The sequence below is a fragment of the Bufo bufo genome, chromosome 1, assembly GCF_905171765.1.
Source record: "Bufo bufo chromosome 1, aBufBuf1.1, whole genome shotgun sequence".
Taxonomy (NCBI): Eukaryota; Metazoa; Chordata; class Amphibia; order Anura; family Bufonidae; genus Bufo; species Bufo bufo.
In genome coordinates, this window is record NC_053389.1 from 154,293,302 (window position 1) to 154,307,876 (window position 14,575).

General features: G+C 46.7%; 1 protein-coding gene across 2 annotated transcripts in view; it reads left to right on the top strand.

Annotated features, from left to right (window-relative positions):
- The first annotated feature begins 303 nt into the window (after positions 1-303).
- Positions 304-14,575, top strand: part of MFN2 (mitofusin 2) — a 35,417-nt gene continuing 21,145 nt past the window's right edge. Inside the window, exons 1-6 of one of the 2 annotated variants that reach the window (XM_040430962.1) lie at positions 304-489; positions 6,716-6,770; positions 6,850-7,028; positions 7,228-7,363; positions 7,819-7,981; positions 9,878-10,002. In XM_040430962.1, coding sequence (XP_040286896.1) covers positions 6,854-7,028; positions 7,228-7,363; positions 7,819-7,981; positions 9,878-10,002 — 599 coding nt within the window. In that variant the 5' untranslated portion in view covers positions 304-489; positions 6,716-6,770; positions 6,850-6,853. The remainder of the gene's footprint in view (positions 490-6,715; positions 6,771-6,849; positions 7,029-7,227; positions 7,364-7,818; positions 7,982-9,877; positions 10,003-14,575) is intronic. The other variant, XM_040430968.1, reaches the window with a different exon arrangement.

Consider the following 14,575-nt stretch of genomic DNA (forward strand, 5'->3'; position numbering starts at 1 on the left):
GCTGAGGCAGGAAGGACCTAGTTCCAGGACCAACTCCATATACTAGACAAAGCATCGTGACAGGCATCTTCTCGACCTCCACCTTTATAACCACTAGAGCCAAAACAACGCGGTTTCCCATAGGTCTCAAAAGTATTACAAGCCGTGGCCATTTTCTTGGAGTCAGCTCCAGGCACGTTACTATCCAGAAGTGGATTACATAATTGAGGGACAGCGTGTTCGAAGGTTTTATCCCTCTAGTGTTCGGTCTCTTAGAATCCGGACGTCATCCAGCCAATCAGATGCGGCGGTAGGCGGGGTCTGAGTTTGGAGGCGTGCCTGCTCGCCGGCGGTGGCGGCTTCCTGTGCTGTACCCTTCACAGGTCGCTCAGGTGTCAGAGGCTGGTGATGGGCGCGCTGAGGACTGGGAGTAAGCACTGCACCTGGAGTACCCACACTGCCCGGGCCCTGTGTGTGGCATGAAGGCCGGCTGACTACTGCCACTGATAAGTAAGCGGGGGAGGGGCGGGGCTGCATATAACGTATGTACAGTAACGGGGACATTACAGCGTGCAATGCAATTTATACATGGAAATGAATATGATACAGAGACCTCCTCCTAATCTGGCATCAACGGGACCTGACAGGTGCCGGATTATCAGATAGTCTGGATTATTGAGCTGTTACAGGAAACTATAGGAAACTTCTGCTCGAATTTTTATTTTTCTGCTCCATCACAGGCTCTGACCTATGATGGACCCCACTGATTGATAGTTGGTCTATAGGGTTAACTTAATTTGGACGGGAAGAATAGCGCATATGACGGAATTTCTGATGGAGGCTCCTAATGGAAATGTGAACAGAGCCTTACATATAATGGGAGCTGCGGCAGAGGATTCCGGCAGGCAGTTCCGTCGCCGGAAGCAATCCAGACGCAAACTGATGGCATCCAGATCCGTCTGACAAATGCATTGAAATACCGGATCTGTCTCTCTGGTGTCATCCGGAAAAACGGATCCGGTATTCATTTTTATTGCATTATTAAAGTTCTGCGCATGCGCAGACGGGAAAGTCGGATCCGTTTTGCCGAAACACTTAATGCCGGATCCGGCACTAATATACTTCAATGTAAATTAATGCCGAATCCGGCATTCAGGCAATTGTTCCGGAATTTTGGACGGAGATAAAACCGTAGCATGCTGCGGTATTATCTCCGTCCTGAAAAGACAAAAAGACTGAACTGAAGACATCCTGATGCATCCTGAACGGATTGATCTCCATTCAGAATGCATGGGGATAATCCTGATCAGTTCTTTTCCGGTATTGAACCCCTAGGACGGAACTCAGTGCCAGAAAAGAAAAACGCCATGTGAAAGTAGCCTCAGGGGTTGTTTACACAGAGGCTGAAGAAAAAAAAAGACGCAGAATCTGCTTCAGGATTCCATGTGGTTGTTTGGATGCGGTTTTTATTCAGATGCGGTTTTTGATCTTGCCCAAAATTCCTTTTTTTTGTCACGCTGAAGTTTTTAAAACTCGGAAAAAAAACAACCGTCGGTCATGTAAATGAATCAGTGGTTTTCCCGTTGAAATCAAAGGAGATGATCCGCAGGCTTTTTTGTTGCGTACTCAGTGTGAACATACCCGTACATAGCGACGGGGAAATGTTTCTGAAAATGTGCAAAAGTTGCCAAGCGTTCAGAATTACAGGGATTTATATAAATTAGGACTACGTTTTGTCCCATCCGGACTGAGGTGCCATGTCCGATAGGTGTGGGACTCGCTCCTAAAGCCTTATTTTGACGTTGGTGAATCATGGGCAGCACACGGCTCCAGTGATTAGAATGTGTTTATTTGCACCTCATCACGGAGATGCAGCTCCAACACGCCCATTGAAGTCTATGGGTCAGTGAAAAACCTCTGACACAAGAATGATGGCCCCTGAAATCTGTCAGTGGTTTTCACTGATCATTGCTAGGAGATGCTCTAGAAATCTCTTTTCAGCCTAGCAGTGCACGTGACATACGGATAACACGCCCAGGACAAAAACCGGACACACGGACCAAACACGGATGTCTTCACGTATGAATCACTGCCCTACTTGTCACATGTAAATACATGAGTTTTCTCAGCTTTTTTTAAATTTTTTTTTACTGATGACGTGTCCTCAGGATAGGTCATCAGTATGTGATCGGCGAGGGCCGACACCCAGGATCCCCGCTGATCAGCCAATTTGCAAAGGCACCGCCTTCTCCGTGCTCACCACGAATGAATGGCTGTGTTTGGTATTGCAGCTCAGCCCCATTCACTTCTATGAGCTGCTCCTAGGCCACATGATCGATGAACGTGTCGTCACTGGCCTAGGAAAAGCAGAGAGAAGGCGGCGGTGCTCACAGGAGTGCCGGTGCCCTCTCAAGCTGCTGATCATAAGGGGTCTTAGGTGTTGGACCCCCACCAATCAGATCCTGGTGACCGATCCTTAAGGGCTCATGCACACAAACGTATTTTGTTTCCGTGTCTGTTCGGGTTTTTGTTTTGCAGACCGTATGCGGAACCATTGATTTCAATGGGTCTGCAAAAAAAACAAAAAACGGAAGTTACTCCGTGTGCATTCCGTTTCCGCATGTCCGTTCCGCAAAAGAATTGAACATGTCCTATTGTCCGCATTACGGACAAGGAAAAGACTGTTCTTTTAGGGGCCAGCTGTTCCGTTCTGCAAAATACGGAATGCACACGGACGTCATCCGTATTTTTTGCGGACCGAAAATACATGAGCCCTAACTCAAGAATGGGGCTTGCCGTGAATGGAGAGAGCCATTCACTGCTATGGGACAACTCCCATAGCAGTACATAGAGAGAGCCACACATGCGCAGTGTCCTCTCCATTCGTGGTGGGCCCTGTTCTTGAGATGGGGGCAGGTCCCACACCACTGGGACATTTATGGTGTATCCTATCACTACTCCACAAATGTCCCCTTTAAGCATATGGACAGTCCCAAAATGAAAGAACTGTTGGATGTGAGTGAAACCTGCAAAAACTGCTGACTAGATCCTTAAAGGTGATTCCGAAATATGTCCCATTTATCAGACTTTCTGGATTATTGGATGTTGGCGTAAAGGAGTTTCACTGTAATATATTGTCATTATAAGAAGTGTCCCCTTGCGGACAAGAATAGGCATTTCTTTAGGGGTGCCGGGCGGGTGTGTTGCGGATCCGCAATTTGCGGGTCTGCAACACACCACGCACGTGTGAATGGAGCCTAATACTGCTCTATATGGTATCAGTGCCGCGCTGATAGATGGTATCTGTCACCTGATGCCTCAGTCACAGCTGTAGATATGCAGAAATCCCCGTCTTGTGTTGCGTTATACGGTGCTGTATGTGACCAGACGATGACTTCTGCACGTACAGAGGGACATTGAACATTCCTGCCCGCAGCCTGCTGCAACTGGTGTCTGTGCAGCTACGGTAGTATTTACTGCAAGGATTGTATTTGAAGGCGGTTGTACATTTAGGTCTCCACATGACTTAGTTCAGCACTATGGAGGTCTCTTAGTATCTGCTTCTAGGGGAGAATGTCTCCACAATGGCGGTACATTGCGAACCCAAAGATTATTGGTGCCTTCTAAACTGAATGTCACCCGTACTGGCACATGTAAGACCATATGTATTTTGCGGTCCACAAGTTGTGGACCTGCATAATCCGGATACTATCCATGTTGTATCCACATTCTTTGTGGACCCATTGATTTCAGTGGGTCCCGAATCTGCATTTTGGGGACACATTCTATCTCTTTGTGGAATGGACGTACGGCTACGGGAGGAACACGGATGATCTGTGTGCGTTCTGCATCTGTATATTCAATCCACAAAAAGATAGACTATGGGGGTCATTTACGATCAGAAATACGCCTATGCAGATCACGGATTGATGGAAATTAGTGGGTCAACAAAAAATGCAGACCGCACACGCATCTGTAGTTTGCGGATTTGCAGATTGCAAAACGGACACGGTCATGTGCACGAGGCCTAAGACAGATCCCCCATGTGTGCCTCTCCAGCTATTGTGAAACTGACTCCCAGCATGCCCTCAATTCTTGCGCTGTCAGGGCATGCCTGGGGTTGTAGCTTCACAACAGCTGGAGAGCACAGGTAACACTAGGATCAGCCATCACTTTACGATTGGTGGGGGTCTAACCTCGGGGACTGCTGCAGACCCTAGGGGGGCTACAGCACAGTGCATGGGGTCTGCTAGTGTTTGGGGCACTGCTACCGTATGAAGAGAAAACCTAGGAACCCAGCGGTAAAGCAGTGCTCTGTCCCCTTCATTCTCGGGATTGTTGGGGGTCCTAGAGGTAGGACCCCGACCGATAGCATATGCATGCAATAATCCATCACTTTATCAGGTAGGAATATTCCTTTAATAAACGATACCTGCTGTAGCTACAGGGTTAATTATAACATTTCCAGCTCTGGGTGCAGGTCACAGAAGGGTTAAATAGACATCCAGAATGATCTAGATCATAGTCCTGTACTGTACCGTCTGGTTTGACGGTTGCCAGGGCAGAGCAGATACCAGGCTCAGAGGTCATCCCGCTTCACCCTGCAACAGGCCTGCTATCTACGTCTGAAGGGCATACCCCAGACGGCTGACGCTGCTGTGTGCACGGCTAATTATATCTGCCCTTTCACACAGATACCCCGTGCCATTCTGGGCCCGGCTGCAGTCCTGGCTTTCACTTTATATCATTGTATACATGTGTGCATAAGCTGTAATAATCGGTGGTCTGCAACCTTATACTCACTGGAACTCCCGGCTGGGAGTTGTAGTACCAGAACTGGAGACGCTCCTACCCATCTCAGCAGAGGATGCATCTTGTGAGGCGGGGGGGATTTCTGCTGTAGATGAGTTGTCGGGGTCCTGGATGCCTCCTAGTGAGCGCTGATTGGCGGGGGGAGTAGATTAAAGCCGACTAGCCCTTTCTGGAAAACATAAATGTCAGAGTGACAGTTGCTCTTACTGAATGAATCCTATTATATTACACCCATTTGTCCTGATAGGGTGGGGTGGAGATTTAAAGGGGTATTCTGGTTTCACCAGATGCTAACCTTTGCTTAAATCGGTTCCAGGAGTTCAACATTGAGGAGGCCATCAATATCTGATCAGTTGTTTGACGAGGCTGTGTTTATCAGTAAGGCAAGGGCTACACATAGCGGTGATCCCATAGAAATGCATGGGATCGCTGTAGCAGTTGCATAAAATCCCACACGGCTGGATTTCTTGCGACTGCCGTGGCGATCCTATTTATTTCTATGGGTTCACCACTACTCAGCGATCCTGGCCAGGTGTCGCGTGACCAGTGTCACCGTGTAGCCCTTGCCTAATGGCCTATATGCCATTTAGTCTGGGCTGCAATACCAATCACAGCCACTATACAATGTACGGCGCTCACTGCAGCGCTGCCACCTCTTCAAACAGCTGATTGGTTGGGGTTGCCTAGTATCGGACCCTTACTGATCAGATATTGGTAACTTGTCCTGAGGATAGGTCACCAATATCAGATGCGCAGGGGTCCGACACCCTGCACCCCTGCTGATCAGCTGTATGAAGAGAAGGCCGCGCTCCTACGAGGGCTGCCTTCCCTTCATTGTTTACCTGCTCGCCATCTGCAGCGGTGAGCAGTGCAATTACAGGTAAGGCTACTTTCACACTGAATCTGGCAGAGCTCAGCAAAAACACTTCCGTTATTGATAATGCAACCATCTGCATCCGTTATGAACGGATCCGGTTGTATTATCCTTAACATTGCCAAGACGGATCCGTCATTAACTCCATTGAAAGTCAATAGGGGACGGATCCGTTTTCGATTGTGTCAGAGAAAACGGATCTTTCTCCATTGACTTGTATTGGGGGTAATGCCGGGTCCGTCTTGCTCCGCATCCCAGGATGGAAAGTAAACCGCAGCATGTTGCGGTCTGGGAACGCAACTAAACAGAACGGAATGCATTTTGGAGCATTCCGTTCTGTTCAGCTCAGTTTTGTCCCCATTAACAATGAATGGGGACAACACTGAAGCGTTTTTTTCCGGTATTGAGCCCCTATGACGGAACTCAATACCGGAAAACTTAAACGCTAGTGTGAAAGTAGCCTAAGCCGTCTTATTCACTTCTATGGGACGGCTCCTTCCTATACACTTGAATAGGACAACCCCTTTAATTTAAAGGTCTACCATATTCTCATATACTTTCTGTATCATTTCCTCTCAGTTCTCCAGATTTCTGCTTGCTGACGCTCAGCAGGGACTTTCACACAGTGCTGGTCTTATTACAGGACACATTCTGTGTGCGTGACATGAACAGGACACAATTATATCCTTTAGGAGTAAATAATGAAGGTCCCTATTGAATGACAGCAAGCAGTGGTCTTGAAAACTTTGAGGAATTGAATCTGAATTATTATTTTTTTTTTATTATTTTTTTTTAATTTTACATTAAAGACAGTCTTTTAGCCCATGGATACCCTGTATCATGTCTTATCTGCACAGTGTGTGGATTTACCTTATATAATCCTAGAAGTCGGCTGTACCCCTCAGACAGGGCAGTTCCTATCGTTGATCCCAAGACACAGAGGGCCTATACATTTGGGTGAATTGTAGGCGCTGTAGCTCCTGACATACACAGCTCGGCTCTGCTTCATGTAAAGTCACATTGCTTCACTCCATCTACTTCTGCCGGTAGGGTTAACGGTTCGGCTCAGTCGGCTCGGCGTGGCGTCCGTGCGGTGATATATCTGGTCAGTATACGCGTGCAGTGTGAAGAATTGATCGCTTCATCGTCTTCGCAAATCTTAGTGACTGTGTCTCCTCCCGCAGCGCAATGTCCCTTCTGTTTGCCCGACCAACATCTAGAAACTCCACCAAGAAGGATAAGAGATTCATGGCTGACGTCAACGCCTCTCCGCTCAAGCACTTTGTGACCGCCAAGAAGAAGATCAATGGCATCTTCGACCAGCTCGGGGCTTACATCCAGGAAAGCTACAACTTCTTGGAGGGTGAGATTGTGTACAGAGATGGTGCCTTGTGTACAGTGATGGGTGTCTGTGTCTACCTGCAGGGTGCCAGCTGATTCCTGCAGAATTGCAGCTCTGGATGTGATTGGAGTATAAGAGTGATTGATAACAGAGGACAATAGCTGTGATTATTCCCTGTAGCTTGTGGTTTCTACATGTAACCTATTGGCTGATTATTTAGAGACCTACCAGAATGCAGAGCTGGATCCAGTGGCTTCAGAAGAGCAAGTGCTGGAAGTCAAGGCCTATCTCACCAACGTGAAGGGCATCAGTGAGGTGCTTGCCCGACGTCATATGAAGGTGGCCTTCTTTGGCAGGTAAGTTGAACTGCCCGCCTTCTCCACAGTCATTGCACCAAGTTAGCCGTTCCCCATTAATGAGGACCTGAGATATCCTGTTCTATATCATCTTTACTTCTGCTATTCCACCTGGAAATGTATGCACTGGGTGTCACCATTCCCCTTGTGATAAGGGTGTGTACCAACAGTCCAACTTTGTCAGCAATGATCATAGCCCTGTTACAAGGAAGATGATAACACCCAGTTGTCAATACATAAATTGCAAACAGGAATAACAGAGGAAAGGCACTATGCGCAGTTCTAAGAAAAGATGCCCCTGGAGAATACAAGGTGTTTATATGAAAAAAAGTCCAATAGCTTTGTATTTCATCTGTTTATGAGAAAGCTGGGTGACAATCGGCATGCTGCCACAACGTCCCCAGAAGAGGTGAACTTATTTTTTTTGCTTATGCTATATCTTTCTTCCGCACCAGGACCAGCAATGGTAAGAGCACTGTGATTAATGCCATGCTGTGGGACAAAGTCCTGCCTTCTGGAATTGGCCATACCACCAACTGCTTCCTGCGAGTGGAGGGGACTGACGGGAATGAGGCCTACCTACTGACCGACGGGTCAGAGGAGAAGAAGAGTGTTAAGGTGACTTGTGAACGCAGTTTTATTATGCCTCCTAAGTCGGATATGATAGAGCGTGAAAAGTGACATGTTTTGTCTCGCAAAACTTTATAATTTCCACATCTCTGCTTGCTGTCAGCAATAAAAAGATATAGATAGAGATATATCTATCCTTGTTTACATTGCACAAAGCTGAAGACACTTTCTGAAGTCTTTGAGCTTCTTAAAGAAGTTTTGCTAAGGTTTACTTATCCCCTATATACAGCATAGGGGATAATTTTCTGATTGGTGAGGGTCTGACTTTTGGGACTCCCACCACTCAAAAGAATAGGGGCCCTCCTGTAAAATTGGGGTGGCCGCTATATGCATCTGTTTTGGTTTGTCCGCAACAGTCAAGTGCTGTACCATAGAGAATGGATGGAGCAACAGTGTGCATGATCAACTTCTGCTCCATTCATACAGGGGACTTGGTCCCCCCCCCCCCCCCCCCATTCTCTTGATCTGTGGGGGTCCTAGCAGTCAAAGCCTTCTCGGTCAGACACTGATCCCATCCTGTGGATAGGGACTAAGTTTAATATTTGGCACAACCTCTTTAAAGGAGTTTTCCTGTTTGCAGTATTGATGACCTATACTCAGGTCATCGATATCAGATTGTCGAGGTCCAACATCCGGCACCTCTGATGATCAGCTGTTTGAAGAGAACGCAGTGCTTGTATAAGCGCTGCACTGTTTTCAATGTATACCTTCTTGCCGTTGACATCACAGCGGTGAGCAGTGTAATTACAGCTCCTCCGTCCCATTCACCTGAATAGGACAGAGCAGGTGTAGTTACGTTCTGTCCCATTCTCTTGGGACACTGCTCTGCAATGTCAACAGCGAGCAGGTAAACAGTGAGGAGAATGAAGTGCTTATATAAGCGATGCATTCTCTTCAAACAGCTGATCTGTGGTGGTGCTGGGAGCTGGATCTCCCCGGATCTGATATTGATGACCTATCCTGAAGATAGGTCATCTATAAAAAAAAAAGAAAAGCAGACAACCACTTTAACTCTTGGACTCAGTAACTTTTTTTCTTTTAAGGCCTCATGCACACGACCGTTGTGTGCATCCGCGTCCGTTGTTCAGTTTTCCGTGCTTTTCTGTGGATCTATTGACTTTCAATTGGTCCGTGGAAAAATCGGAAAATGCACCGTTTGTCATCCGCGTCCGTGATCCGTGTTTCCAGTCCGTGTAAAAAATGACCTGTCCTATTTTTTTCACTGACAACGGTTCGCGGACCCATTCAAGTCAATGGGTCCGTGAAAAAACAGAGGCACACAAGATTGTGATCCGTGTCCGTTTTTTTCCTATCATTTCCAAAGCAAACTTGACTTAGATTTTTTTTTCACTTTTCATGTCCGTTGATCCTCCAAAAATCAAGGAAGACACACGGAAAAAAAAAACAGAAACGGAACAACGGAACCCCGTTTTGCGGACCGTGAAAAAATACTGTCGTGTGCATGAGGCCTAATACTACCGGCAAACTTCTCCTACACAGTGGGCCCTTAAGTTACAATATTAATTGGTTCCTCGATGACAACTGTATGTTAAAACCATTTTAAGTTGAGTAATCTGTTCCAAAGCCCAAAAATGTGATCTTCATTTTCTCTTATCTTGGATGTAAGAAAAATAAGCAGATAACTAATACAGATAAAACAGGTCCTTACATATAACAGTCAGGAATACCTGCTATTTTACCAGACAAGTGGCCTTGACTGGTTGGATCTGAGGCTTTGTATGTTGAGTCTAGTTTCAACTTACGATGACCCAGAAAAGACCATTCAATGTTGAAAACATCGTATCCCGAGGCCATTGTATCTTGAGGGATCACTGTATCATTCTACAGAAATCTATCATTTCATTCCATGCCCAACTCTTTCAGACTGTGATGCAGCTGGCACATGCCCTTCATCAGGATGAACTTCTGGATTCTGGTTCCTTGGTCAGTGTCATGTGGCCTAATTCCAAGTGCCCCCTGCTGAAGGATGACCTTGTGCTGATGGACAGGTAACGGTCACTGATCACATAACTTGCTCTTGTGTCCTTGCAAATTTCTTAATATTCTCAGTGAGGTACCACCCTGGTGGTTAGCTAAATGTGGAGATGTCTCAGTATTTCAGCCCTACAGTGTCCTAAATTATAGAAGGTGCCATGGGGTGGTGGGGACGGGAAAGCAGAGAATTTCTTTGAAGCCTAGATGAATGTCACTAAATGGCTGCATATGTGCTTATTGTCTATAAATGAGCACCTTCCTGTACACATGGCTTAGATCTTTTCAACTTCTGCAGGGTATTATAAGCTATAGGTTCATTTATATGTTTTTGAGAACATGATTTTGAAGCTTGTAAAGCTATAAAGCGAAGGTGGAGAGGAACTGGGATGGGCATGGGTGGAGGAGATTTAGGCCAGCGGCTGCTGCCCGTAGAAGACGTTTCTTTTAAAAGACACGTTTGTACTGTACTAAGAATAGTTATTGCAAAAGTAATTGTTCCTGGGCACTTCATGCCGGTCAAAAATCTGAGACCCTTTATCCTGAAGATCATAAATGTGCTGGATGCAGTCACTGCAGGTGTAACCATGGACTTGTAACCCTGTGCTAGAAAGGAGATCATTGTCCTTCAGTAATCTGTGAATCTGAGGGATTTTCGCTTGCAGTTATTGAATGGAACGTCTATTGTTCATTTGCAGTGAAGGACATTCTGTCCTGGTTATGTGATGCTGCACCGCTTGTTACAGGTACAGAGCAGTTAGGGTGCCGCTACACAGAGCGGTTTATCTGCAAAATTGTGTGGCCAGTAAAATATACCTAATCTTTTGAAGAAGTTTATTAAAAACTATAAACATATTTTTTTTTTGGAATATACTTTTCTCATCCGTCTCATTGGGGGACACAGGCATTGACCATGGGTATAGCTGTTGCCGCTAGGAGGCGGACACTAAGCACACAAAGTGTAAGCTCCTCCCTATTCAGCTATATCCTTCCTACAAGGACCAAGCTAAATCAGTTTTAGCTTAGTGTCTGTGGGAGGCAGACCTTCCTGCGTTGCAGGTCTGCTAGTTTGCTAATTTTGTCTCATTTTTTTCCTTCTATCTTCAGGCAGTCTTTTAAACAGTCTGCACTCCCAACCAGGAGACGGGAGACCAGGGGGTCACCGAAACCCTCTGCTTGTTCCCGCTCTCCTGAAGAAAAGATGGATCAGAGGTTCCCGTAAAAACCTTTGTCTCCCACCAGCAATCGCATCACCACAGCCGCCTCAGCGAAAGTCCCCTCTGTTTCCGGTGTAGTGTCCCTCACCAAGGGGCCGCACACTGAAGGTGGTGATCCTTCTCCTTCCCATGTGTGATTTCACCTGTATTATGCACATCAATGGAGCCCTTTAATGGTACCTGGGGACGTTCGTCTTCCAGGACTCAGGGGGCTGCTCCTGCTGGTGGCCACACGCCTTGGCGTCCTCATGCGGCTTGCTTGATCCAGCGGCGTTCTCCTGAACACGACTGGGGGAGGAGGGGGTGGAATTTTTTTTTTCTTCCCGAGCGTGGCCAAAAATGATGGGCGGGTGCTGAAAGGTGGTATCATGTTGGGGGCGGGGCTTGTGTTTGCCACGCCAACAGCAGAGCAGAGGTAGAGTAGGCTCTGCCCACTTCTGGGATTTTAAGCACTTGGCGGGACGCTGATGGTGCTTGCTGCTTGGAGGGACACAGGCTTGGTGAGTGGTGTTTGTCCCTTCTTACAGGGCCTAACCTTTCCCTTTTTTCCTCATTGGGGTGCCAGGGGTGTCATTATGTCTGAACCCAGACCCCAGGTCCACAAGCAGGCGGTCCCTTTAGTGCGTCATTTTGCCTGTGCGTCTTGTCGCGCAAAATTTCCATCCCCTCAGACTCCCTCTGCTTTTCGTATGCTGCGCCGCCATCAAGTGGCTCGGCTCCGGACCCCTTGCTGCCCAAGCTACGGAAGAACCGGAATGGGCGCGTTCCCTGTCTAGGGTGGTGCAGGATGTCTTGAATACCAACAACTGTGGATATATTGGCGAGTTTGTCGGCAAGGCAGTCCTCTGACCTGTCCGAATCTGGGGATTATGGGGCGCATGCCCTTCGCGGCCGTCCCACAAAACGGGCCAGAACATCCTTCCCAAAAGAGTGTCTGTGTCTCCCGTTTCCTGGGCCTCTCCTCCTCCTACTATAGAGAGTCTCACTCCGACGTGTCCTCAGCTGAAGAGGCATGTTCTGAGGAGAGGGGGTCAGATGAGGATGTTGTCTCACGGGAGGGTCAGTCATCCAAACTGTCCTCCATGGTGGGCAATTTAATTATGGCAGTTATTGAGACGTTGCAGGTTGAGGATCCAGCTCCGTCATCTGCCAGCTCGGGTGTTTCCTTTAGGAAGTCCCGTCATTCGCACAAGTGTTTCCCCAACCACCAGGAGTTTGATTCCCTGATAGACATTTCATGTTGCCAAAACGCTTGAACATCCTTTATCCTTTTCCGGAGGATTTGACTAAGAAATGGTTGGCTCCACCTATAGTGGACCCGCCAGTTTCCTGCTTGGCTAAAATACAGTCAGGTCCATAAATATTGGGACATTAACACAATTCAATTTTTTTTGGCTCTATACACCACCACAATGGATTTGAAATGAAACAAACAAGATGTGCTTTAACTGCAGACTGTCAGCTTTAATTTGAGGGTATTTACATCTAAATCAGGTGAACGATGTAGGAATTACAACAGTTTGCATATGTGCCTCCCACTTGTTAAGGGACCAAAAGTAATTGGACATAATAATCATAAATCAAACTTTCACTTTTTAATACTTGGTTGCAAATCCTTTGCAGTCATATACAGCCTGAAGTCTGGAACGCATAGACATCACCAGACTCTGGGTTTCATCCCTGGTGATGCTCTGCCAGGCCTCTACTGCAACTGTCTTCAGTTCCTGCTTGTTCTTGGGGCATTTTCCCTTCAGTTTTGTCTTCAGCAAGTGAAATGCATGCTCAATCGGATTCAGGTCAGGTGATTGACTTGGCCATTGCATAACATTCCACTTCTTTCCCTTTAAAAACTGTTTGGTTGCTTTTGCAGTATGCTTTGGATCATTGTCCATCTACACTGTGAAGCGCCGTCCAATGAGTTCTGAAGCATTTGGCTGAATATGAGCAGATAATATTGCCCGAAATACTTCAGAATTCATCCTGCTGCTTTTGTCAGCAGTCACATCATCAATAAATACAAGAAAACCAGTTCCATTGGCAGCCATACATGCCCACGCCATGACACTACCACCACCATGCTTCACTGATGAGGTGGTATGCTTAGGATCAGGAGCAGTTCCTTTCCTTCTCCATACTCTTCTCTTCCCATCACTCTGGTACAAGTTGATCTTGGTCTCATCTGTCCTTAGGATGTTGTTCCAGAACTGTGAAGGCTTTTTTAGATGTCGTTTGGCAAACTCTAATCTGGCCTTCCTGTTTTTGAGGCTCACCAATGGTTTACATCTTGTGGTAAACCCTCTGTATTCACTCTGGTGAAGTCTTCTCTTGATTGTTGACTTTGATACACATACATCTACTTCCTGGAGAGTGTTCTTTATCTGGCTAACTGTTGTGAAGGGTGTTTTCTTCACCAGGGAAACAATTCTACGGTCATCCACCACAGTTGCTTTCCGTGGTCTTACGTGTCTTTTGGTGTTGCTGAGCTCACCGGTGCGTTCCTTCTTTTTAAGAATGTTCCAAACAGTTGTTTTGGCCAGGCCTAATGTTTTTGCTATCTCTCTGATGGGTTTGTTTTTGTTTTTTCAGTCTAATGATGGCTTGTTTCACTGATAGTGACAGCTCTTTGGATCTCATCATGAGAGTTGACAGCAACAGATTCCAAATGCAAATAGCACACTTGAAATAAACTCTGGACCTTTTATCTGCTCATTGTCATTGGGATAATGAGGGAATAACACACACCTGGCCATGGAACAGCTGAGAAGCCAATTGTCCCATTACTTTTGGTCCCTTAACAAGTGGGAGGCACATATGCAAACTGTTGTAATTCCTACACCGTTCACCTGATTCGGATGTAAATACCCTCAAATTAAAGCTGACAGTCTGCAGTTAAAGCACATCTTGTTCGTTTCATTTCAAATCCATTGTGGTGGTGTATAGAGCCAAAAATGTTAGAATTGTGTCGATGTCCCAATATTTATGCACCTGGCTGTACTACCTTGCCAATGGCGACTGGGGCTTCTTTTTCTGATATCAAAGATAAGAAGCTAGAAGCGTTTGCAAAATATGCCTTTTGAAGCAGTGGGCACAGCGCTGCAGCCGGTGTTTGCCTCTACATGGGTAAGTAAGGCTATGGGAGAGTGGGCAAGTAATTTACGTCAGGGTCTCGACTCAAGAGTCCCCTCAGGGGAACTTGCAGATGTGTCCCTGCAGCTCTTGCATGACAGTGCATATATTTGTGAAGCATCTTTGGACGCGGCCAGGTTTATGGATCGCTCGTCAGCCCTGTTGGTGGCCATTCGCTGTACCCTATGGCACTCCTGCTGGGCGGCAGATAATGCTTCAAAGCGGACCCTGACGGCCCTCTCTTTAC